Source organism: Telopea speciosissima, chromosome 3 (genome assembly GCF_018873765.1).
Source record: "Telopea speciosissima isolate NSW1024214 ecotype Mountain lineage chromosome 3, Tspe_v1, whole genome shotgun sequence".
In the NCBI taxonomy this organism is placed as follows: Eukaryota; Viridiplantae; Streptophyta; class Magnoliopsida; order Proteales; family Proteaceae; genus Telopea; species Telopea speciosissima.
Window position 1 is genome coordinate 3,363,270 of NC_057918.1, and position 24,729 is coordinate 3,387,998.

Genomic DNA, 24,729 nt, shown 5'->3' on the forward strand with positions numbered 1-24,729 from the left:
ATACCCTCAGTGGAGTAATTGATGAAATGCTGGCCCACTTTGAATCCACCATTGAGAAGCAACTTCTATGTATTTTCAGCTGCAGTGGATCCCCAGAAGATGGACAAAATTAAATTGTAGATGGAAAGAGGTAAATGTCATTGGTTTTCTACTATTTTGCTAGCCAAAAGAAGGGGGGAAATGTCAAAATAAAAGAACATTCAGTTGATTCCAAATTAGGTTGGAGGAATCAGCATAAACCGAAATTGGAGTCGGCCAAGTCCAATTCAAACCATTTCTGTTGATTCTGATTCGATTTCTTCAAACCATTGAATGTTCTAAGGAGTTGGTTGTGTCTATGCAAAAATCTTCAAGCAGAAACAATTTGAGGAAAATGAGCCCATTGTGCTGTTCTCTTTTTAGGTTTTTTTTTTTTTTTTTTTTCTGGTACGACTCTCTTTAGCATTGGGACAAATAAGACACTATACTATGGGCATACCCAATGCAAGAGGCTTCCGCCACTGCAGGGTCTCGGGAGGGTTGGAGAAGGTCATAATGTACGCGGCCTTACCCCTACTTTCACAGTGAGCCTGTTTCCAGGAGAGAAATAATACAGATGAAAAAATATGTTGAAATATTTCACATTTAGCACCGGTAGAAATACAAAACAATAGGCAAAAATCATTAACAATACTGTCACCTCAAGTAAGCGGTAACAACAATGGAATCGGCCTCAGTAGATTCAAATTCCGGCTGAATCGAAACCTGCTGATTTAAAGAAATTCAAGATATTTAAGCCAGTACATTAATAATTTGCAAAGAACACAAAGAATTGTTGTGGTGCCTGGTCTTTTATCTCTGCCGGCAAAAAAAAAAAAAAAAAATTAGTTATCACCATCCACAAGGCTCCAACCTGGTGTTTTCTTCAAACCTCCGTCTTTCATCACCTTTCTTAACTTAACAACATCTTCCCACCTGCCTGCCTCTGCATACATATTAGATAAAATGACATAAACCCCATGATTGTTAGGTTCCAGTTGAAGAATCTCCTTCACCACCCTCTCAGCAATCTCAATGTTCCCATGATTCTTGCAGGCCCCTAACAGTGCACCCAAAACAACCACATCAGGTTTCCACACTATCCCTTTTATCAACTCCTCAGCTTCAAGTAATCTCCCACCTCGTCCAAGAAGATCAACCATGCAACCATAATGCTCGATCTTGGGTTCAATCCCATATTCTCTCTTCATGGAATGAAAAGTATCGCAACCGATATCGATCAGGCCAGCATGGCAACAAGCAGATAAAACTCCTACAAAGGTGATGTCATTTGGAACAACTCTTTCTTTCTTTAACTTCAGGAAAAGTTCCAGAGCCTCCTGAGCATGCCCATGAACAGCTAACCCACATATCATAGCATTCCAAGTAGCCGTATTTTTCTCAGGCATATCATCAAACAATCTTCGAGCAATCAGAATCGCTCCATTCTTGGCATACATGTGTACCAATGCCGTGCCAAGGATCACTCCCATATCCATGCCTTTGACTTTTACAAAGATGTGAATCTGTTCTCCCAAGTCCAGACGGCCCGATCTGGCACAGGCAGACAATACAGAAGCCAGAGTTGCATTATTGGGCTCAGTCCCTTCTGAGATCATTCGATCAAACATCATCAACGCCTCGTTTGAGCAAAAATTTTGCGCATACCCACTAACCATCGTAGTCCAAACTATCAAATTTTTCTCAGGAGCTTCTTCAAACAGCTGCCGGGCGTCATTGATATGAGATGATACTGCGTAGCACCTCATCAAGCCGTTAACCACATAAACATCCAAATCCAATCCAAATCTAGTAACCTGGGCATGGATTTGTTTACCTGACAACAGTGAGTTACAGTTAGTACAAGCCTTGAGGACAAACGGGAAGGTGTGCTTACCAGGAACTACTTCCATTTTTCTCATCCTGGCATAGAGCAAAATAGCTTGGGAAGGATTAGAGCTATCAGCTAAGGCCCTGATGAGGGTGTTCCACATAAAAGAATTGGGGTCGCCAGTGTTGTGGAAGAGCTTTAGAGCGTAATTAAAATCGCCTGAAGGTGAGAGAGCACAAAATGAGATGAGACGACTAGCGGCGTAGTTATCGTGGATGCGAGCGGAGACGATCATCTGGGCATGGATTTGTTTGAGTTGGTTCATGGATGTGCATTTGTCTGCAAGGAAGGAGAGCTGCGGTGGTTTTGTTGGTTTGGGTGGTGAAAGAGGAAGTGAAGGTGGAGCGTAGGAATGGGACGGGAGGGAGTGGAAGAAGCAGAGAGAGTGCTTCAAGTTGAAGAAGAGATGTGATTTTCGGAGGAACATGTAGAATTAGGGATTGCTGGATTGGGTCGTTGAGATAAGCCATGAAAGAATAAAAACTAGTAGCGGTTGGAGTATACAGAATGGTCGTTAAGCATGGGACGTCGCTTGGTTAGTTTGATCCTCTCTGTATCTGTTTGGTAATGTTCAATAGCTCTACGCCAGTCGACGCCAAAGAATAATTTCAGTCCAAGTTCTCTTAAGTCTAATGAGGTTTCTTCTTGATCATCTTCTTTCAGCTGTTTGGGCTCTTTCCAGTTTCCTCTTTATATTCTGGAAAACCAAATAGACTGATTGCGTCCCCATATCTATCCAATTTAGCAGAGAATATCCCAAAAACTGTTTAAAAAATCGGAGGAGTCGAATCGGCTGCATGGTTTGAGGTATCGGTATTGTATCGCCCGGTATTGGTTTTGCAAGTGACTGATCCAAATACTGTGCTGAAATCGTATCGGTGACACGGTACGGACAAGGGTAAAATGGTAAAAAAAAACCCTCTAATTTTAGAAAGAGAATTAAAGGCAAATTTGTCTGATACGATCGATCCATATCAATACCAACTGACGATCCGATCGATTTTAGGGTTTACTTGTTCCAATACCGTACTAAAACCATGATCGACTAGTCGTGCCCAATCCTGATTCCAGATATTTTGAAGTGACCAATTTCAAGGTATTTTTCGGGATTGGATTGTTGGGTTTCAAATCTAAGGGGCTGGTTCTAAGGTTTTTTAAACCAATTTCAGTTGATTTCGATTTGGACCAATTCAACCCCGATTCCAAGCTTAAAATCTTTGATTGCTAAGGGTGTTTCTCTTTCCTACTCTAATTGGTTGCAAGTAAAATGAAGCGAAGGGAGAAAATTTATGGAAGACTTAAATAATTTGATACAGAAAAATCACACAGAAATTGCATCTTATGAACTTGTATGATTTGAAATGGAGCTTTGCTAACTTCACAGAGTATGCAAGGCAGGTTACTCACGATCCAGTACGAACACATCAAGGGGGATCCTTTGATGTTGGAAACCTTGTAAGCTAAATTATTGTGTCCCTAACCTGGCTAGCTTAATGAGTGGAAACAGTATCTTACTTAGGTAAGGGTGTCAAAGCCTAAATCGAACTGGTCAAACCGGCTCCAGCCTGGCCCGATCCAACCCAAATCGAAGCCTTATTGGGTTGAATTTGGTTTGTGGGTTTGGACGCCATTTGGGATTGGCTCAGATCGAGCTAAACAGACGGACTACCAATTGCCCTGACCAATAGGACCAAACCCAAACCCAAACCGACACCCAAACCCTAAAAACACTACCTAATCCTTACCCAAAACCAGTCTATATACCCGATTTTTTAAATCAAACCAAATTGAAACCGATAACACAAACCGAATCAAATCCGAATCCAAACCAAACCTAATAATCCTTATTGGTTCGATTGCAATTTCCCTAAAACTCACACCAAACCAAAAAACCGAACCACCCGATTGACACCCTTAAATCTTAAATCTAAGGGTACTTCTTGTGGTAATGCTTAACCCACATATGGTCAAAATTTATTTTTAACCCTAAACCCAGAAAGCTTTGCCCATAAGATTGAGAGACCCACTTCTCACCCAATAGTTTGCACAGAAATCACCCTTCCAATTTAATAAATTACAAGAATTCCATTTCATTACGCACTACATGGTCCAAATTGTTTTGGTGTTATTTATTTGCAAACTGACTTATACTCACTCTTTTAAGGTGTCAGCTAGCGCAGCTAATAAGAATCAAAGACTATTAAGGGGTTATATGGGTTTCCTCGTAATGACAACAGTGGTAGCACCCAAAAAAGAAAAAGAAAGTAGGGGAAAAAAAATAGTTTCTGTGCAGATAGCAAAACCCCCACAATTAATTATAAGGATGATCAGGTGTTTTGCACCCAACAGCCAATCTGGTGCATGAAGTTTGCCATTGAGAATTTGGAAGCTGAAAACAAACACTGAATTCCTTATTTGCTTTGAAATATTACTCATCAGAACTACGGAAATCTGAAATATGAAGAACAGTTCTCTCTTATCATTTCTCAAATACAAAGCTGCATTCATGCGCAACAAAAAGTGGAAAAAGAGAAGTTTAAGCATTAGCCTTCCCTTCAAACCCTTCAATAGGAGACTTGGATATGCCAGAGGGACTTCAGCTATAACCAAATCACCTCACTTTTGGACTGACCACCTACAATTTTAAGCAGAGAATAAACACTGAGCAAGAAGTGGCACATTATTCAATCGGGTAGTGGTTATAACAACTCACAATCCCTGGTTACAGATTCAATCCTGGTTGCCACATGATGACACACACACACATGCGTGCATGCTGAGAGAGAAAGAAAGCACCAGTAGGGTATCTAAATAGCAATGCATCAAGTCTAGCCATTTTTCCTTCTGGCTATAGCTAACACAGAAGGCTATAAGATGGCATGTCTTCGATCTGTAGGACATCATCCGATAGAAGTTCTTTCTCTAGCTGGGCTCGAGTGGATTTCAAAATGTCCTAAAAAAACATGACAAATCAACATTCAACTGCATTCAGCTCAACCAGAAAGTCAAGTGACAAAGGGGGGGGGGGGGGGAATTATTAAATCATAACAAGAAACTACACAATGAACTCTTAAGGCATATTAATTTAAACCCAAGGTTTTCAGAAATGCACTGGAGGCTGGATCAGTCTGGCCTCGCATCAACAGTCTAACTGTCTAACCATCTAGACCATGACAGCATAAGATTCATACCAAATAAACATAAGAATATAATTGATCATGTTGAGCATCTGGTCCATTGGGCACAATTACCCTTCAATTTATTATTTCAAGTGGCTTGTATTTGGAGGAACCTCTCTCAAGCCCATAACTGTAGTCCACTGAAATTTAATATGAAGATGGTTATGTATCTTACATTGAACTCCATGTACGTGGCATTTTTCTCCAGCCATTGTTTGTCCATGACCACAAAAGCCACACAGTAAAGCAAGTCGAATGCCCATTCATTCTCTGAAAACAAATTGAGAGAAACTAAATATTAATATTCCCATATTGAGGAACAAGATCCAAATTATGGAACAAGGAGTTTTAAGTACTGTGCTTAAATAATTGCAAAATTAAACCTCATTTATCCCACTCTAATTATTCCTGCACTATGACTTTTGTATTTAGAAAAGTAGTAGCATTAATACTGCATGCTCTTTAGACTTTCAGAAATTTGGGGTAAACTGTCAAGAGTATGGTGCATATGCAACCCCAGCTGCCAGTTTATTGGCATGAATTCCCCCAGATCCAAATGGACAGTTCACAGCAAGTGATTCAGAATATGTCTTTTGAACTTATCAAGCACTACTGGATGGCATCACAAGATTTCACCTGATAGCATCTGTATGAAAACTGTTCCGACAAATGTCCTCGGTTTTGCTGCAAAGACATAAGGAACCTCACATTACTAACATTCAAATAGAATAATGTGTAAACAAAATTTGTGCCAGAATCATATTAGGGTCAGTTTGGCTAAGCCACGTCTGCATCACTAATTTTTATTTTTTTTTGGGGGGGTGGGGTGGTGGGGATGTAGGAAATATGATTTTCCTTTGTATATATATATATATCCATGATCTATTGCTTTACAGTTTTTATAGAAGTTTGATCAAAAGTACAGAACAATTTCTGAAGTCCATGTACAACTGAGTTATTTGACTATTACATGAATCTAGGTCTAGCATTTGCTTTATCATGAATGTGATATTTACACCAGCAACCGCAAATGGATACTCCCATGTGGCTCGCTTTCCTCCTTGCTTGTTCAATAGACGCTGGAAGGAGGTCTGGAACAACAATATGAAGTAGTTCAACAAGAATGCGTTCACCAGTTCAGTTGCAATGAGCAGAAAGAAGTTTGGCTAAAAAAATCAAAACAACTATCTTTTTCAAATACGTAATGTTCTGGGATCAATACAGGGAGATGTGGATAAATAATTTTCTTCAGTGATGGATGTCAATTCATATATGAAGATTCTTAACATTGCCATCAACTTGGGATCTTACAGAAAAAGTCATGGCAAAGAACAGCAAATTCTCCAAAGAAATGAAGCCAGCTCCCCTGTTCATCGGGTAAAATTGCCCATATCAATGAAGGAATAGAACCAGAAAACGGCCAGTTGATAAGTGACCAAACATAAAAAAGTAATTGGATGGAAGTCCAAGAAACCTGAAATCAGTTGATGGATCCCTCCCTTGCCAACCCATTGTCTTCCATTGGTCAGATATCAAACCTTGAAGTTCTTGTCCAGGGTATGTGGCAGACCAAAGGGCTCTTAAAGCATCCTGCCTTGATAAAATGGCTAAATCAATTGTTGAAATCAACAAGACAGCATCACACAAGCTAATATTTTTAATCTTTAATCACAACCTCCGTATGGAACTGTAAAAAAGTATTCTCCAGATACTCCAAAACAAGTAGTATTCATGTTAAACTCTTCCAGAGTAAAAAGTTCAGCTTGTGGTAATACATAAATTTCCAAAATCCATGCATGTAAATGTCAAAATTAATGATGTCAAATGCACCTGGTGATCTGGCCTTGCAGCATCGAAGTATATCTTCATTCTATGCTTCAATCTTTGCAGCCTCTGTTCCTGTGATTTTAAAATTTTAACTCATAAATGGAGTCTATAACACATGGATACAGAAGTACTGCATAACCTGATTAGTCATTTAATAAAATGTGATACCCATAGTTACAACCTAATGCATTTACTATCAAAACTCTTTTTTTTTCCTAGACTTTATTTTTGGAAGGTTCTTTTTTTCTTCCAGAAAACTCAATAACTGTTGAGGGTTATAAATAAATAAATAAAATGGTGTGCAGAAGCCTGCAATGTTCTCCACTTTGTCACATGAAAAAGGGGCCGAAGTAGAATTTTGCAGTGTATAAGGGCCATCAAGGACCTTATTAATTGAAAACATCTAAGGGATGTGAGAGCCTCTCCACAAAGCCAATTGCATTTGAACCAAACTCCAGATCAAGTTGGTGTGCTGTATACACAGTAAACTCGTTATCTTTACCGATGAACGGAAAGAAAACCTCTAAGACTCGTACAAGAGACTCTCTCCTGGTCATTGTCCCTCTCCCACACACACACCCCCTCTTTTTCTACAAGGGGATCCATAGTGGTCCAAAATGCCAAATACGTTCAGTAAGAATGCAGGCTCCAATGTACGGGAGACATCAAGATCAGTTGCAAGTACAATTTCCTTGTGAACAGTGAACATCATCCACATGGCTCCCTTTGTACTGTAATTTTGCAGTGCAAATATCACCGTTGAATATTCTTGGTTTTTCTAAAATAACAAGCTTGAAACTGGAAATATTCATCCATGTGGCACCAGGCTGTTAGCATAAAATGCCACATTGAAGGGGATGGCTTGAGGAACAGATGGAATCCCTATTGCTCTCTCCACATCACCACAGATACAAGTATTGAGGTTGATAACCATACTGCAGTAATGGATCTGCAATGAGTTTCCTCCAACTCTTCTAGGGATCTTTGGCAAGGAAACCCTTTATTTCGCTTTCTCTTAATAAGTGATGTCTGCATTTTTTTGGGCCATTTAGTCCTTAGGCTCCCTAGAGCTGAAATGCAAAGCAGGCTTCGTGTGACGGAGCCTATTTAGTAGTGATAAGACTTAGTTTAGTTGTAGGCTCCTTCAACATTCCAGCAGCACTGAAGTAACTAGGAATTCAGATTCTGAAATCAGGGAATAGCACTTTTTTTTTTCTTTTTTTTTTTTTGTTCCTGTTCTCTCCTTTTATTCCTCTCGTTTGAATAAATTATTACCTTCTATTTGGGGGGAGGGGGGAGGGGGGAGGGGTGACGAGCGCAGATGGATTGATAAGATGATTATTTTTCGGGGACTAGTTTGAAAACCCTGCTTAAGTTCCTGGATGATTCAATTTCCATTTGGAAGCTATGAGGCACAGATGCATAATCTCAAGCACATCATAAGACGTTTGGAGTTTAAACTGGGGATAGCCATGTGAAGAATTATGCTTTAAGTTATGGAATGTGGAATTGAAGCCAACTCTAACAACCTACCACGCAAAAGCAAACACAAAAGTTTGAGATAAGCCTACGTATTATATATTAGAAGGGTTACATTTGCATGTTCCAACTATAGCATTCCAAACTCCGAAGACTACAATTCTCTCTTCAAAGTAAAGATCCTAGTTAGTAATACGTGTATGATACACATATATGTTTTTTCCATAGTTTTCCTAAGATACAGAAAAAAATATGAATTTTATGACCCTTGAGTATCATACGTGCATAATACATTTATGGCTCCGAATAACAGGATTCTAATACTTCTATATGATATTTTAATAAAATCTAATGTTATTTTTAATACTTCTAAATGGTTTTTAAGAAAAATACCAGTTTCTTAATTAATTACAGTTTTCTTTTCTACATTAAAGTAAAGAGAACAAGCTCACTTGTTAAATGCTAAGGTTTTAGTTGTATATATCCCCTTAATTTTACTTCCAATTTTTTAAATAAAACCATATTAAATAAGGAATCCGACTTTTTCCATATCCCTTTTTCCCTGTTGATTTTTTTTAAAAAGTATTATTGAACTTACTGTCCGATTTCACTCTGTTTTTTATTTTTTTATTTTTTTATTATTTTTTGGGGGGAGGGGGGCGATGGTAGTGATTTGGGGACATGAACATTTCACTGGTTAACCACCCAGAAGAAATATCAGCACTTCAATAATTCAAGCAGGAACAAAAGAATAGGTTGGACATGAACATCACTTCAATAGTTCAGGCAGGACAAGAACATTGAAAAAGTTGATAGAATCCAAAATGGCTGAGAGATTTTAAGGATAGTGCAGGGCGATATACATAATTTTCTAAATCTTCTGAATGGCCATTTTTTACCTGTAAGGGTGTCAAACTCATGCAAATACGTTCATAAGCTCCTTTTTTCTTGAAACAAACACAAGTGAGACCTCTTCCAATCCATGTGGGAGTCCCACAAGTTGCGTCATCTGCACACAAGCAACGGAAAAGTTCTGTATTAATAACTAACCTTCAAATTGGATAACCGACTCTTAGCGACATATGTGACCAATTTATAAACATTCCAAAGAAACAATTACAGGGGATGAAATTACATACACAAGGAGAACACCATAGCTACCTCGCCTTCGCGTAAGAACTACGTCAAAGCATTTCTTAGCAACAAGCCAACAACGTAAAAACAAAGCAAATGGGTCTGACAAACGAGTGATTCAACAATTTATCAACAAAAGAACAGCGCAAACAAAAGCAAATTGAACTAACGATGAGTGACTAACTAACTGACTCAACAAAATTTTCAAATCAAAATGACATTAGAATTGGAGGAGAGAAACAATATAATGTTGCCCACTCACATCATCAGAATTTGACTTTAAACTGAAATTGAGAGTGGGCTGGTGGGGTCAACAGACCATTATCGAGAAAAAGGATCAAATGAACTACTAAGCTTTCAAGCCTCTTACTGTAGCATACACAGACCCAAGGGCCCCGAATTCTTAAAGTTTCTTAAAGCGAACCAAAAGCCCAAAAGGTTACAATCAATAATTCCAAAGTCCACACCATACCACTGAGGCACTGAGTCTGAGTGGCTGAATGCGACCACCGTAAGGCTGTTCCCCTCCTGTAGACACAATATAAAGGTGGGAGCCCGGGGTCCCAACCATGGTTTTAGGTATCGGTTTAGGATTCTTGGCTGTTCCTGGCCGATCCCATATCGATATAACAGTAAAAAGTGATTTTTTAAGAAAATCAGAGGTAAAATCATCCAATACCATGCCGATCCCGGTCTATACCGGTCACCGTCGATACCAATATAGATTTGGATCATTTTGTTGCCAATACTTTCGATCCGTAAAAATATCTTATAGATATCGGGTGCCACATTGTATGGTTCCGTGATAAGATATCGATCCCCTGATCCACCAATTTCTAGGTCATAAATCTTATTCAAGTATCAAGCAGAACCAGCATTCTGACGATCTATCCAAAAGATTGAGAACCGTTTCTGGTTGACCCGAATCAATCTCCTAAGACCATGGCCCAAATAAAATGCCAAAGAGTCAAGATCATCTACCTGTACGTGTATGTCTTGCTGACGATTGATTGATGACATGTGTCCTTTTGTTTTTATAAAATATTCTTTCATACTGCCATGAAAAGTATATGGGAAAGCATCTATATCTATGAAGAATGAAAGACAAATGACATCACTAACCGTACGTGAAGGTTACATGTACGGATAGGTAATTTGGGTTTAATGCCAAAAAGAAAAGATCCGTTCTGTCTATGGATAATTGGATAAGAACATGAGGGGTATTTATGTAAATAAAAAATACTGAGATTCCAATTAACAGAAGAGAGTGGTAGACAAAGAGTTCTGAATAAAAACACAATTAGACCATCATGAACATGGAGTTGGTCTGTTCAGTTCAGTCTACTGAGGTCTCCTTTCCCCGACACTGACAGAAACGAAAAGGCCGGTCCCAGTTAAAGACAAAAACTGATGGTCTACCGGTTTCATATCTGACCACGTAGCAGACATGCAAATATCCAATAGAGTATAACTAAAAACCAAAGATGACCGGCATCATCATCAGATCAACGGTCCGACCAACTAGTCAACACAGTCATAGATCCCGAAGTTAAGAACCCTAGATTCTCTGAACGATACAAGAAAAAGAAAAAAAACAAATTTTTATTTATTGAATCCTGCAATTCGTTTTCCATTTTTGAAGAACCCTAATCTAGATTCCACCAGTCCTGCCAGATTATGTTGCGTTTCAATGTCTCTCACATGGTGTGTTATTTGTGTCATTATCTTCTTCCATCACGCGTGTTACTCTTTTTGGCTATGCTTTGAGTGGAATCGATCACCCAAAAGGTTAAAGCACCAAAAAGATAACTCATTGGGGAACTTGTGGTAGGAGAGTCGGAGACAGCTTATTATCCCAAATCCTCGGAAAAAAAACGCAAAGTAGAGTGACAGCTTCAGACGTTATAGGTCAAACTCGAAAAAATTCACAGAAAACCCAGCGAAACCTCAAATTGAAAAGTAGAAATGCCACTGACAGCATCCCAATCTACAGAAATTCCTCAAAATGGAGCCAAATTTTATTCGTCAAGCACGAATCGGAAGTGGAGGAAACAAAGAAACATCATACATTGTTTCCTAATCGGTAAAACGAGGGATCTTTCGAGAATAACAGACGCAAATCACAGGTAGTTCGGAAAAATCAAAACGAAGCTTACAGTAAGAAACGCCGGAATTGAGAAATGGAGGATTAACAACTATCATTTTAAACTCGAAGAAAGGGGGTAGATCATGGATGAACTCAAACAACATTAATAACATTCGCCTGCAGGGGAGATTCGGTTGAGATCGAAACAAGCCTTTTTCGGAATCGGAGAAATGAGAGCAACCAAATACGAAGAAGGAGAGAAAGAGAGAATACCTGAAGAAGCGTCGGAGCCATGAGCGCATCTGGAAAGAGAGGAGGAAGGGAAGGTACGAACAGTGACACAGCTGCCCTGTGGTCTCCCTATTACGCTCATCTCTTCGTCTGTGTCCACCACGCTTGACTACTCTCCCACTCCCCAACCAAATCCGAACCAAATCTCGTGTTTTTCAGCACCTAGGAGCTCTCTCGAGCAATGAACCCAAGCACTGCTGTCAACAGGCCAAAGCAAGACACACACGTAGGTAGCAAAATGTTTTATGGACGGTCCCCATCTGGTTCGGTTTGCAATGACTTTAACAAATAAATCGAAACCAAACCGTTTTCAATTTGGTTCGGATCGATTCAGTTTCAACCAATCTTCCTCTTATCTGTTTTTTCATATTGCATTCATCCTAGCCATTCGGTTTGGTTCATGGTTTCAAAAGGGAATCGACCGCTTCATATCGAAATCAACAGTGACTAATCCCGATTTCAACCAATTAGATACGACTGATTCACACTCAAAACCTTATAAATTTTCATGTTTTTTGGATCTATGGACCGATTCTAGGGTTCTTGAAGGCTGATTTCGATCAATTTTGATACGATCTGGATCAGAATTGTCATAGCCCGATTCCGTCTCTGATTCTACATTTTAAAACCTTGGTTTGGTTTGAGATTTTCAATCTATTAGTATTTACATTCTTGAAATAACAATCTACCGTCTTTGGTTCTATTTTGATACCTTTGATGGTCCTTTAAGGGTCACCCATTTAGTTGTGCCATGTGGATGGGCAATGTGGTAATTTTGATTATTAGACGGGATAACGAACCTAGATCAGCTACCGTATATTTACGCTTCCAATATAGTTGGGTGATGACATGTATCATTTTCCTTCCATAAATCTCTCTATGCACTCTTAATGACATCAATGCAGCATGGAGGGGTTTTCTATGGAAGCAAAATGAAACATGTAATTGTACGTGAAGCGTACACGTACAGGTAGGTGATCCAAAATTTAAGATAATGATCCGAATTGAATTGGCTATTTGCCAAATCTCATATTTTAATTAAATAATGGGCAAGAGATCGCTGTTTGATCGCGTGGTCCTTGCACCAATGTGAGGGTCAATAAGAGAGTGCGTAGGAATATCAACATAAATTATATTCTTTATTTCATTAAGGGTGAGGCGATTATTTCGCACACTCCTACATCTGGATGTAAGAGCCACACATCTAGGCAACATTATTTTTCTTTTAAATCACATATTCTCTTATTTATTGCTATGCACCACTTGGTAGTCCGGAATTTTTTGAAAGCTTAATTTTGTGATTTGGCCAACTCTAATTAAATTAAAACACGACATAAGCTGAGGAACTTTGGGACAACCCCTCTATATATCAAAATAACACTAGTAATAACTGCCATAAATTAACTCTAACTATACATTAATCTAAATTAATTAGTAAAATTTGTGTAAAAAATATATATGCAAATTTATCATAATGTCCTTACAATAAAAAACACACATGGAATCCTAATTTTAACATTCTAAATTATGATGACCACCATATAGACCAAATTACTAAGATTTCATTGAAACACTATGGAGAAAAAAGGGGAATTTAAAACATGGCGAATGTTCTTTGGGCCGCAACGCAGCCTGCGCCCAGGCACATGGGCAGTTAGTGCAGGGGGCAGGGTGGCCATTGCTCCCACCCCCATGTGCCTGGGCGTAGGCTGCGCTGTGGCACAGAGAACAACGCCCCTTTAAAAAATATATAGATTTACCATTATTCGAACAAACCATATATCTAGGAATATCATAACTAAATCATAACTGAATTCTAATATGATAACATGCAAACATATTGAAATAAGGTCAAGAAATCAAATTATAACATTCTAAGACAAACATAATTCAAGTAAATCAAAACTTTTTTTTTGTAAAAAGTAAATCAAAACTTGAAACTATAAACATCGACATAGTACAACTATACTCAATATGATAGCATCATTATTATTTTGATTGAAAGGATATCATCATACATGGTACCTGAATCGAGCAAAGAATTACTAGCTTAATAAAAGAAAAACGTAGGTTTTGGGACTGGAGTTGAGTAGATCAAGGTATAATGTTACTTAGATGATTTATGATCCTTCTTAAAAGACCACCAATTTAAAATGGGTTTGCAATTTCTTCTTGACAGCTTTGTGTTAGAAATTTTTTTTTTTATAATTTTACTTTCAGGAGAAGGTTTTCTGTGCCTCCCGCACAGCCTACACTCAAACATATGGGGTAGGCAAAATGACCACCCTGACCATCATCCCTTTAAGACTTTGTATTAAGCTCACAATAATGGAAGCAAAATATGTTACGACTTTAATGTATCTTTGCATAGTAACACATGGTCATTGTTTACCAAAAAATATAAATAACACATTAGTACATTACCACTTACGGGGACCGTATAATCTATCATAGTTATATATATATATATATTAGTTTTTGATAATATATATCTACCATAGTTAAGAAGCACACCAAAGCACTTGGTTCCTTGCACCAAATGTATCTTTGCATACAAGTTAACTATAGAAGGTATATAGGTGCAAGAGTAAGTAGCTTGAGGCTAGTCACGAGTGCAGTTCAACCTAGCCTCTAAGAGCAAGGAGGGTTTTGAGTTTGAGACCTTCTATACCTCATTTAGTTTAGGATCTCCATTCCCCTCCTATAACCGCAAGTCCTTCTCGTCATTGAATGGGTGGTTAGAGAAGAGTCGAAGTTGAGGATGTTTTTCTCAACCCCAACCCATTCCATAAAAATCAATGTATAGAAGGTGTAGGGGATCGAAAAACTGTACAGCATGGGTAAAACTGTGTATATTATAATTTTCCCTAAGTTCCCATAACGTAGGGAGCCTCATGCTCTGAATTTAGCTCGTCTCCAAGGAATCCAGCAGGCTTAGGGTGCATCCAACCGTTGGGCTGTGTCGCACACATCACTAGGCATACACTGAGATGTGTGCAACATGACTCAACCGCTGGATGCCCCTGGGCGCTGGGCTCCGTAGAGACGATCTTGATCCTCATGCTCTAGGTAGGGTCCTTTTCTTTCAAATGGTGTGGGGACGAGACATGATCAATTGATTTCCATCCAACGGTCAAGATCGCATTATATGAAGATGGCCATACAACCGGATGTAGTAAGTAACCTGTAACGGATGTTGAAAGACTCTTCTGACAGAGCCGCAGATGACGATGGAATGGGAATTAAAAGTTTCGATGGGTCACATCAAGCACTCCAAACTACAATTACAACCCCGATAAGAGGCAGCCTTATTAACTAACGGTCAGTGATTACATCACCTATGGGTGACTCACCCGTGACCCCGCCCACTTCACATGTAAGTAGTTGTAAGCCACCGATAAATGGGTTATAATCGAATTAATCTATTTAGATTTTAGAGACCAAATATAGCTTAATCAGCTCAAGTAATTTAGGGAAGTAGTTTTCTGTCCGGGAGTGTAGCCTACGCCAACACTCCCATGTGTCTATCTCTCTCCTCCTCAAAATAAGGGGTAGAAGTGTCTTTTCAAATAGAGAAGAGAGAGAAGACTCATGGGAGTGCTGGCATAGGCCACACTCCTGGATAGAGAACTTTCTTCCATTAATTTAATCCAAATTATGAGAGAGACGGAATTTTTATAGAAAAATATCACCTCAATTTGCCTGCCCGTCAATTTCCTCAATTCCCTCTAATAAAGAGAGGTGGACCCCATTCGGACAGTGTGTTTGGGCAGGGGGTAGGGTGGTCATTTCTACTCCCTATTAGATGGAATTGAGGAAATTGAGGGGATAAAAATCTGTGGGGCCCACTATACCATATGGCCTCTACAACGCCGCACGATGCAGTACAGCACCGTACTGTAACAGCAGAGGATAACGATTTGGGAGAGAAGACTTAACTTCCCTCGGACAGTGTGTTCGAATAGGAAGGTTAAGTTGTCATTTCGCCCCTATGTGAGGGGACAACAGATGTTGTTTGGGCAGCAAACAATAGAAGATAACGATCTGACAATGCTAACGTGTAGCTCTTGCAAAAAAACATTTGCTTAGGCCTGATTTGGTATGAGTTCTATTTCAATTTCATGGGGTGATTTCTATTTTGGAAATTGTTTGATTTGATTTTTGCACCTTAATTTTGTGAAATAGAAATAAAATGAAATAGAAATTCTGAAATAGCTGAGGAGCTCTTTCAAAATTTTTATTTTGCCATTTCATGTAATTTCACTTTTTCTCTTTACTGACCACATGGTTATTTTATGTGCAAAGAAATAATTTTATGTTAAAAATAAAACATATCCTCTTTTTCTCCTAATGGTCTCACCAGTCACCACCACTACCACCGCCCCCCCCCCCCCCCATCGCCTCCATTGCCACCACTACTCTGCCACGGTCACCACCACCACTTCCACGTTGCCACCACCACCACCACTATCCCGCTACCACCACCACCGCCGTCAACGCCAACACCATCACCACTACCCCATTGCCACCACCATCGCCACTACCCTGCCACCACCACCCTTCCCAAAGAAATATTTAAAATCTATTCTCAGAAATTAAACTATCAAATGATTTTTTTTAATTATTTAAATATTTCATATTGATACAACCACAACAATTTCAATTTCTTGACTATTTCATGGATTCAATCTGAAATTGAAATAAAAATTATACCAAATCAGGCCTTAGATGTGATTTTTAATTTCTCCGGGGCTTGAACGGTTTTTATGTCTACTTGATAAACTAAACGATGTGATAAAGATGCTAAGCCCTTAATTTGGTAAGGACGGATTAAGCCCAACGGAAACCGACCAAACCCTATCGGTTGACACCCCTAACGGAGTAACGGTTATAGAATTTCAAGATCTGATTCCATTGTCAAACCGGTTTTAGCGGCCCTAATGTAGTCGTCTTAAGGGTGCACAATGCGCACCCCTAAGTAAAGGGAAGCTAGAAAGTAAATCTACGCCTTTGGCTCCTTAGGCTTCCGTCGTTTCACTTTCACACTCCTCGATGGAAGAAGACTTGAATACTGTAGAAGAGGTTCTAACTTCGAAGGCTTCAAAGCTTGAGCAGGCGGGGAATCTTTGTAGGGAAGATCTGAAAGGCAGTCCATTAATGGTGGAGTTGCGGACTTGGTTTTGAAAAATTCAAAAAAAGAGGAAGAGACAAAAAGATAAAGGAGGTTGGCTTCTTGCTTTGTTTCTCGACTTGATTTGCTTTCTCTGCTTCTACTACACTCTTCGAAACCCTAGTTTATCAAATCAAAATCTTAAAGAGGCTTAGACTAGACAAAGGGATTGGAAATCTCAGAACGGTAAGGAAAGGAGGTTATCATGGCGGCGACCACGGAAGGAGATGAGAGAGTCATGGCTGCAGCTCAGCAAATTGTGAAGAGCTTAGGGACTTCGCAGAATGTTACTGAGGACATGATATTAATCCTTTCTAATTTCGATAATCGTTTATCTACCATCACCGAATTGTTTTCTAAAGGTGGCGGAGGTGAAGGTTTGAGCAAGACTGAGAAGCGGTTGGAAGCAGCGGAGAAGGTTGTTGTTCGTTGGGATTCTAACTATAATACTCCGCGCCACCGCAGTTCGCCTTGGGAGGATTCTCCTGATGAGGCAGTTGAGTACCTATCCGCTGTCGATGAAATTCTCCGGTTGACTGAGGATCTGACTTTGACATCGAATACTGAAATTATGGACCGAGCTGAGAGCGTTCTGCAGCTGGCGATGTCGAGGCTGGAGGACGAGTTCCGTCAAATCCTTACACGGAAGACGGTCCCTCTGGATGCCGAACGGCTTCATGGTTCAATACGTGGAGTATCACTTTCTTTCATGTCGAATGATGGAGATATCGACGACTTAGAGAGCTCTGTAGCCTCTGTAGAGGACGAACACGAGATTTTATCTGAGGATAGGGGTGGGAGTTTTGGGGACGATTATTGTGTTGATTTAGTCAACCCAGATGCCATCGCAGACCTCAAAGAGATCGCCGACAGGATGATCAGGTCGGGGTATGAGAAGGAGTGCTGTCAAGTTTACAGTAGCGTCCGCAGGGATGTTCTGGAAGAATGTTTATCTATTCTTGGTATAGAGAAGCTCAGCATTGAGGAAGTACAGAAGATCGAGTGGAGGTCCCTGAATGAGAAAATGAAGAAGTGGATTCAAGCTGTGAAGATTGTAATTCGAGTTATTCTGCCTGGAGAGAAGGGACTTTGTGAACAAGTTTTTGGTGGGTCGGAGCTGATCAGGGAGGTGTGCTTTATGGAAGGTGCAAAGGGATGTGTGATGCATCTATTGAATTTTGGGGAGGCAATTGCAATTACAAGGCGGTCGCCCGAGAAGCTGTTTCGAATACTTGACATGTATGAAGCTTTAGCTGTTGCATTGCCAGAATTGCAGGTGTTATTTTCTGATGGTTCAGGGGATTTTCTCTATAGTGAGGCACAGGACATTCTGGTTAGGCTTGGTGAGGCTGCAAAAGGCACATTTTCAGAGTTTGCAAATGCAGTTCAGAGTGAGAATTCTCGGAAACCAGTACAAGGTGGTGAGATTCACCCATTGACACGTTACGTGATGAATTATATCAAATTTCTTGTAGACTATAGTGATTCATTGAATCAACTTCTAGAAAGTGGTGTCAATGGTGAGGAAGGGGATGGTGATAGTAATTGGCAACTAGCCAGCATATCTCCACTGGGACATCAGTTGCTGTCAGTGATTTCATCTCTGGAATCAAACCTTGAGGAGAAGTCGAAATTCTACGAGGATAGTGCAATGCGATATGTATTCTTGATGAATAATATTCTTTATGTAGTTCAGAAAGTGAAAGACTCTGAGCTAGGCAAGCTTTTGGGAGATCAATGGGTCCGCAGGCGACGTGGTCAGATACGCCAGTATTCCACTAGTTATCTCAGAGCTTCTTGGAGCAAAGTATTGTCTTGTTTGAAGGATGAAGGGATTGGGGGTGGTGGGAGCTCAAGTAATGTATCTAAGGTGGCTCTGAGGGAAAGGTTCAAGAATTTCAACCTGGGTTTTGAGGAAATTTATAGGAATCAAACAGCTTGGAAGGTTCCAGATCCTCAGCTACGGGAAGAGCTTCGGCTTTCAATATCAGAGAAAGTCCTTCCGGCATACCGAGCATTTTTGGGAAGGTTTGGAAGTCATCTAGAGAGTGGAAGGCATGCAGGGAAATACATAAAGTACACTCCAGAAGACTTAGAGAACTATCTTTTAGAGCTGTTTGAGGGGTCTCCTGGGATAATCCACAATACAAGGAGAAAAATAAGTTCGTAGAAGATGTAATAGAAGCAGTCTGCTCTTATAAGGGTTTGAAAATTCAGGTTACCTGCTGAATTCTAGCTGGAACTTGTGCTGTTTTATTTTTTTTGTTTCAATGTTACAATGACAGAGTTTCAGGATATGTAACTATACTCTCTCTATATATACTGTAATAATAATGTAAATGGATTATAGATCCTCTTGAGAGTGAATCTTGTCTGGATGTCTGATTTTGTTGTGAATTCACTGTTAGTTTTCCAAGTAGTTTTATGGCCATACTTTTGTAAAACAGGATCTGCTACTTAAAATCCCCTGTTGTTTGGCACTACTGACTCCTGAACTGCAGTTACAGATAGGACTAGCATTATGTTCTTTCTAATGTTTTTCGTCCAAGTGTTCCAAAAAAATTGTTACATCTTTTTTCTTTATGTAAATATATAACCCTGCAACAACTTGTGAACTAGCTAGCATGTTTACAGTATTTCATCTCATTATAGCTTATAGACATGCAAACAATGACAAAGATTGTTTAGAAGGCATACAATCGGTAATGTATGAATAAAGTTTTTCCATGGAAATATTCACATAGATTAAGTAGGCATAATGTGAGGTTGGAACATCTCATTTACAGTGGAGGGCTAGATCTAGTAACACCATTACAGATGAGTTCAAAGGGGAGGGTTCTTTAGGGATCATCTATGTATAGTGCCATACCCCATCATCTAACTTGCTATGGTTGGATTGTGAATTTGCTAGAGTAAATACTTATAGCTTAAGTGTGTCAGTGTAGCTGAGATTTTCCTGATTCCCTGGGCTATCCTCTTTCCTGTTACTTTCATTTTTCATTTTCCGTTAGTTAGTTTTCTTATCCCATTTCTTCATTTTTACCTTGCACTCTTCTTACTTTGTTTTTGAAAGGATCCATGTAGCCGACCTCATTTAGTTGGGATAAGGCTGAGTTGTTATTGCTGTTAAGTGTATCAGTGTGCCACTAAAGGTGCAGAATATCTAGCCACTAGAGATGTATAGGATGTACTCAGTGTGTGTATAAGCCTGCCCCATAAATGTATTAGAAATGATACCTTGGGACAGATGTAAAGCTAAGAAAATTGCCTCTGCTTCAAGAACAGAGGATTGTGTAGCCCACCATGAGAAAGTGAACATTTCCATTGATGGTAATTCCTTTACTTTGTCATTATTTTTTTTTTTTTTTGAGGGGGGGGGGGGGAATTTTTTTGGCTGATCCTTGCTGTCATGGTTTAGGAAGTGGGAACTTACACTCTTCAACTAGGATCTTTGAAGGGTAGGCATTATCTTTAGGCTATTACAATTGTTTCTAGAAGGTTCACTAGGCTCCTTGAAAGAGGAGAGAAAGCCTTTTGTTATAATATATCTTTTTTTTTTTATGGAAAAGAAAGAAAAGACTACTGCAAGATGAAGTTAGTCACATCTTCAACTATAATAGCTGTCAGTCTATCCGTTCTAGCCCTGTGAGCTAACCTATTGCCTACTGACACAACATTAGAATTCTTAAACATAACAAATCTTAAGACAAAAGAGGAGGTAGATAATAAAGTCTGAAATAATTCCCAAGGCCAACCCGCTTGATTTCCCTGCATAATCCATATAACCAGATCAACATTGTCTACCCGTATCTCTATTCTCCAGTACCCTTTTGCCACCGCCTGCTGCAAACCCTGCAGGATGCTTCTGGTCTCTGGTACCAACAAATCCCCTGCATAACAACAGCTCATGGAAACAGAAACAGTATGTGATTAAGTGAAAAAAAGACAGTGGCTCAACCCGCAGTGCCAGTAATCGAGTCATAGCATCCATCGCATATAAAAACTGGGTGATCCACACGTGGCAGAGAAAGATAATCTGCAAGAGACATATAACAGGGGACTCTTGAGTCAATTTGATTTGCAGGAGCAACAGAACACGAGAGATCAGCCACCCATTTATTAGTGAGATAGATAGTAACTGAAGGGGAAGGGGTGATATTTTGAAACAAATATATCTTTTGACAAGTACATTTCCATTAGGATTTCAAAATCTAGGTTTAAAAATTAAGATTAGGGTCGTTGATTTTCAACATAAGTGAAATGAAAGGGAAGATGCCATGGGTATTCTGTGGTGTACAGCTGAGAGAAAATGAGATTTTTTAGATGTTTAAGTGGTGTGGGAAGTCTGCTACTATCCTGATAGTGGGTTTCTTGAAAGTCGGGTGTTTTATGGGGTTTTCTCTACTTCTCTGGAAGTAACCTAAAGCTTTGGTGTTAGGGATTTTAGAGGATTATTCAATGCTTCAATTGGGAGCATGAATTGCTAGGTAGGAATTATTAGAAGAGCTGGTCATTGTGGTTGTTTGGGCTGTGTAGTTGCAAGCCAAAAGATAAAATAGCATATTTAAATAAAAAAGAGAGGAGGGGGGGGGGGGGGGAGAAGAAATCCTAAGAATCCACACACAAGAAAGCAATTGGGTTACGCATTAATCAGCCAAAGACGTTATTTGCAACCAAGCTTCAAAGGATCAGACTTGAGTGTCGGATGGCTCCAAGTCGATCCTGATCAGATCCATGATTGATCAACTGATCCACTGACAAGGTCAGATGATCTTCTATGGATCAATCAGATCCTGTCAATGGATATGATGATTAACTATGTAACATGATCCAATCCATTTTCAAACCATATTGGGACAAGTTAAGCATTGAAACTATGAGTATACACCTTCTATAGGCACATGTAACACCAACTCTTATGAACCTGCCAAGACTTGGAGCAATTCCTAACCAACTAATCCCAGTGAACTATTGCCCTGCCAGTTATCACTTTTAAAAGCAACATAAAAATTCCAAAGTTTACCACATTGCCTGCATGTAAGAATCATAGTAAAAAGTGAACAATTCTATCAGAACTCATCTTGTTGAAACTCTGCAATAGCCAGCCTTTACTAATAACCGTGTACTGTGACTCTGAAAACTTGAACTAATCTTATTGACCCCACATGCACATGGAGCTCTAAAGAGGCTTGCATGGTAACTGATGGGAAAAGCCAGGTCTTTGTGCTATCAAGGGAACTTCTCTTACTTACGGAGAATGTGTGCTATCAAGGGAACCTCTCTTACTCATGGAGAATGTGGTCAGCTAATTCTACAGCCAATGATTTGGCCAAGAATGGGTTAATAGATATTCTTTGTATTTAGGGCCTTAACCCACCGAGTTCTCCATGAAGGTTCTTGGCTTCAGCCACTTCTTGGTTTTTATCCTATGCTTTGTACTGTACTTGTTGTTTTACAATAAAGTTATTTTGTAATCTTAAAATTAAAGAGTGAGAGAGAGGTTATGCTTCATATTCACCTGGAGTTTGCTCCCAGAAATATAGCCGTCGTTGCTCCTTCATGTCAATCCTCAAGCCTCTTATCTATTCTCATCTGATCACAGCAGGGGAGCAAGTCTAAATAGAAAAAACTACCCTAGGTTTAGGGATAATCGGGTCAAATTGATGATTTAGACCACATCAAGGTGACACTCTACCACCTGAGTTGCTTTCTTAGATCCCCTGCTATTTCTTGCTCATGTATAGATCATATTTGGCTTGTACTTGAAAAATTAAACCGAATGGATCTGGTGAGATGATTACTAAATGGAGGTTTAATCTTATTAGAAAAAGTAACTAGGGGCAGAGGATCATCACCACAATGTCCTCTCAACTATTTTGATAAAGCTACATGAATACCCTTCTCCTGTTCTTGTCTATCTAGTTTCATCTTGTGTAAACAAATCTTTCTTTTTCTGGATGAATGACATAACTAAATAAGTATTTGAATCTTTCACATTACTTCCAACTCTGTCCTTTTTGGCATTTTCCTTGTCCTTCTAGAACCTTTAACTTCCAGCAAGTCACTCTTTACTAATACTGACAAGAGAAGTGTCAAGAGGAACCCCAAATGGGATTAGAACTCATGGAATAAAAACATCCTTGAAGAAAGGCAATGGACTATGGGATATCATATGGTGCAATGTATATATATAAATATTTTTTGGGAGGGTGGGGGGAATGGTGTGCTAGATAACTTACCTGGGTCCTCGTAGCATTGCTCTATTTATCTAATTGGTTGGGATAATTGTAGATAATTATACTTGTAAGAGTTTATTAAAAGAATCAGCCTCTGCTGTGTGGAGGGGAAAAAGAGTGAGGGTCATAAAAAGAAGAAGAGACCCCAAACAAGTTACAGTATATTATTAGTCAAGTCTTCCTAGTTGTACTGAAATTGGAGCGATCAGTATTCTTGGAAGGAGCATTATCTGAAGCCCAAACAAAAGTTGTGGATATTCTCTCAATATTGCATGTGGCTAATGCAGCATTGTCTTGAAAATTTTCTTTTGTTCCTCTTTTTCTAAATTTTGCCCATCAGATTACAAAGGGCAGCATGTGCTAAAACCTTCAGGTCTAAAAGCTTTGGCCTTCAAGGCAACAGGAATATCTGACGGAGAAGCAGGAGTCACTGAGGCCCAGTGTGAGAAGGGAGAGTGAGTTATCCCCTACCTCCTCTGGCCACTGCAGTGACTGAGATTTGTATCAACTCAGCATTCTCATTACATAACGAGTGCCATTGTATCATTATATTAGAAGGAAGCTTTTAAACAAGATTATATTATAAATAAATCCTTTGATTGAGGTATTATTCTTGGTCTGTTTCAATATTCGACATGTGTGCTTCTAAAGGTCATTTCAGCGCCCAATGCTTTGTATTATTATATATTAGGCGCCTGAAAAAGTTGAAATGAACTTATTGGCAGTATATCCCATTTAGGTGCAGTAATTTGTATCTTGCTGATATTGACTTGGGATGCCACCAGCAGATCAGCTTGTTAAGAGTTTCTTGCCCTATCAAAGATGCTTCTGTTTGTTACTTCTCTTTCCTATATGATTATTGTTATTTATTTATTTGTACCTTTTTTGTTAATCATGGAGGGTGTGTGTTTTCTTCTTCTTCTTTTCCTTTTAAATGATGATATGTCAAGGATATTGGCATGGTAGGACCACTGGTTGAGATAGTATACAATGGTGTAGCAGAGGTTGATTTGTTGATTATAAGCTTGTTTTGCAGGTTTTCTTTACAACTTACTGATGCTCATTGTAATTGATTTATTGCATTTGGACAAAGACCCAAAAAAATCACTCTTTTTCCTTGGTATGCTGGTTTTGTATCATATTGAATTTGAATATGGAATCTAGGGTGTTCTTATTAATTATCACAAAATGGTTACAGGAAACCAATGTTGTGCTTAGGCTGATGTCAGCCAAGGAAATTCTTGCAGAAACTATTGGATAGAAGGTTTATTTACTTCTTTTTATTTAAATGATAGATAGAAGTTAGACTCAATATGCCTAAAGTGATTCTCTGCAAAATGGGAAAATTATGGGTCCTTACAAAGGAGAAGCAGAAGGGGGAATTTGTTGAAAGATTCTAATATTCCAAACAGGAAAAA

At 39.2% G+C, this 24,729-nt stretch overlaps 3 protein-coding genes across 4 annotated transcripts; 1 reads left to right on the top strand and 2 right to left on the bottom strand.

The window, feature by feature from the left end:
- Nucleotides 1-812: 812 nt before the first annotated feature.
- Nucleotides 813-2,471, bottom strand: LOC122655998 (pentatricopeptide repeat-containing protein At5g06540-like). Its single transcript, XM_043850411.1, has one exon. The coding sequence runs from the start codon at nucleotides 2,334-2,336 to the stop codon at nucleotides 864-866; it is 1,473 nt and encodes a 490-aa protein (XP_043706346.1). The 5' UTR covers nucleotides 2,337-2,471; the 3' UTR covers nucleotides 813-863.
- A 1,897-nt stretch (nucleotides 2,472-4,368) lies between these two features.
- Nucleotides 4,369-12,116, bottom strand: LOC122655999 (ELMO domain-containing protein A). 2 transcript variants are annotated; one of them, XM_043850412.1, is made up of 9 exons: nucleotides 11,888-12,116; nucleotides 9,294-9,403; nucleotides 6,919-6,987; nucleotides 6,563-6,678; nucleotides 6,400-6,454; nucleotides 6,059-6,179; nucleotides 5,725-5,772; nucleotides 5,264-5,358; nucleotides 4,369-4,862 (listed from the first exon to the last, which is right to left on the bottom strand). In XM_043850412.1, exons 1-9 carry the CDS (start codon nucleotides 11,985-11,987, stop codon nucleotides 4,764-4,766), a joined length of 813 nt encoding a protein of 270 aa, XP_043706347.1. In that variant the 5' UTR covers nucleotides 11,988-12,116; the 3' UTR covers nucleotides 4,369-4,763. The 2 variants fall into 2 exon arrangements, with proteins under 2 accessions (XP_043706347.1, XP_043706348.1); XM_043850413.1 differs by lacking the exon at nucleotides 11,888-12,116 and adding an exon at nucleotides 9,534-9,667.
- Nucleotides 12,117-17,229: 5,113 nt separating this feature from the next.
- On the top strand, nucleotides 17,230-19,442 carry LOC122655996 (exocyst complex component EXO70B1-like). The gene has a single exon (XM_043850409.1). It carries the CDS (start codon nucleotides 17,281-17,283, stop codon nucleotides 19,243-19,245), a length of 1,965 nt encoding a protein of 654 aa, XP_043706344.1. The 5' UTR covers nucleotides 17,230-17,280; the 3' UTR covers nucleotides 19,246-19,442.
- The last annotated feature ends 5,287 nt before the right edge of the window (nucleotides 19,443-24,729 follow it).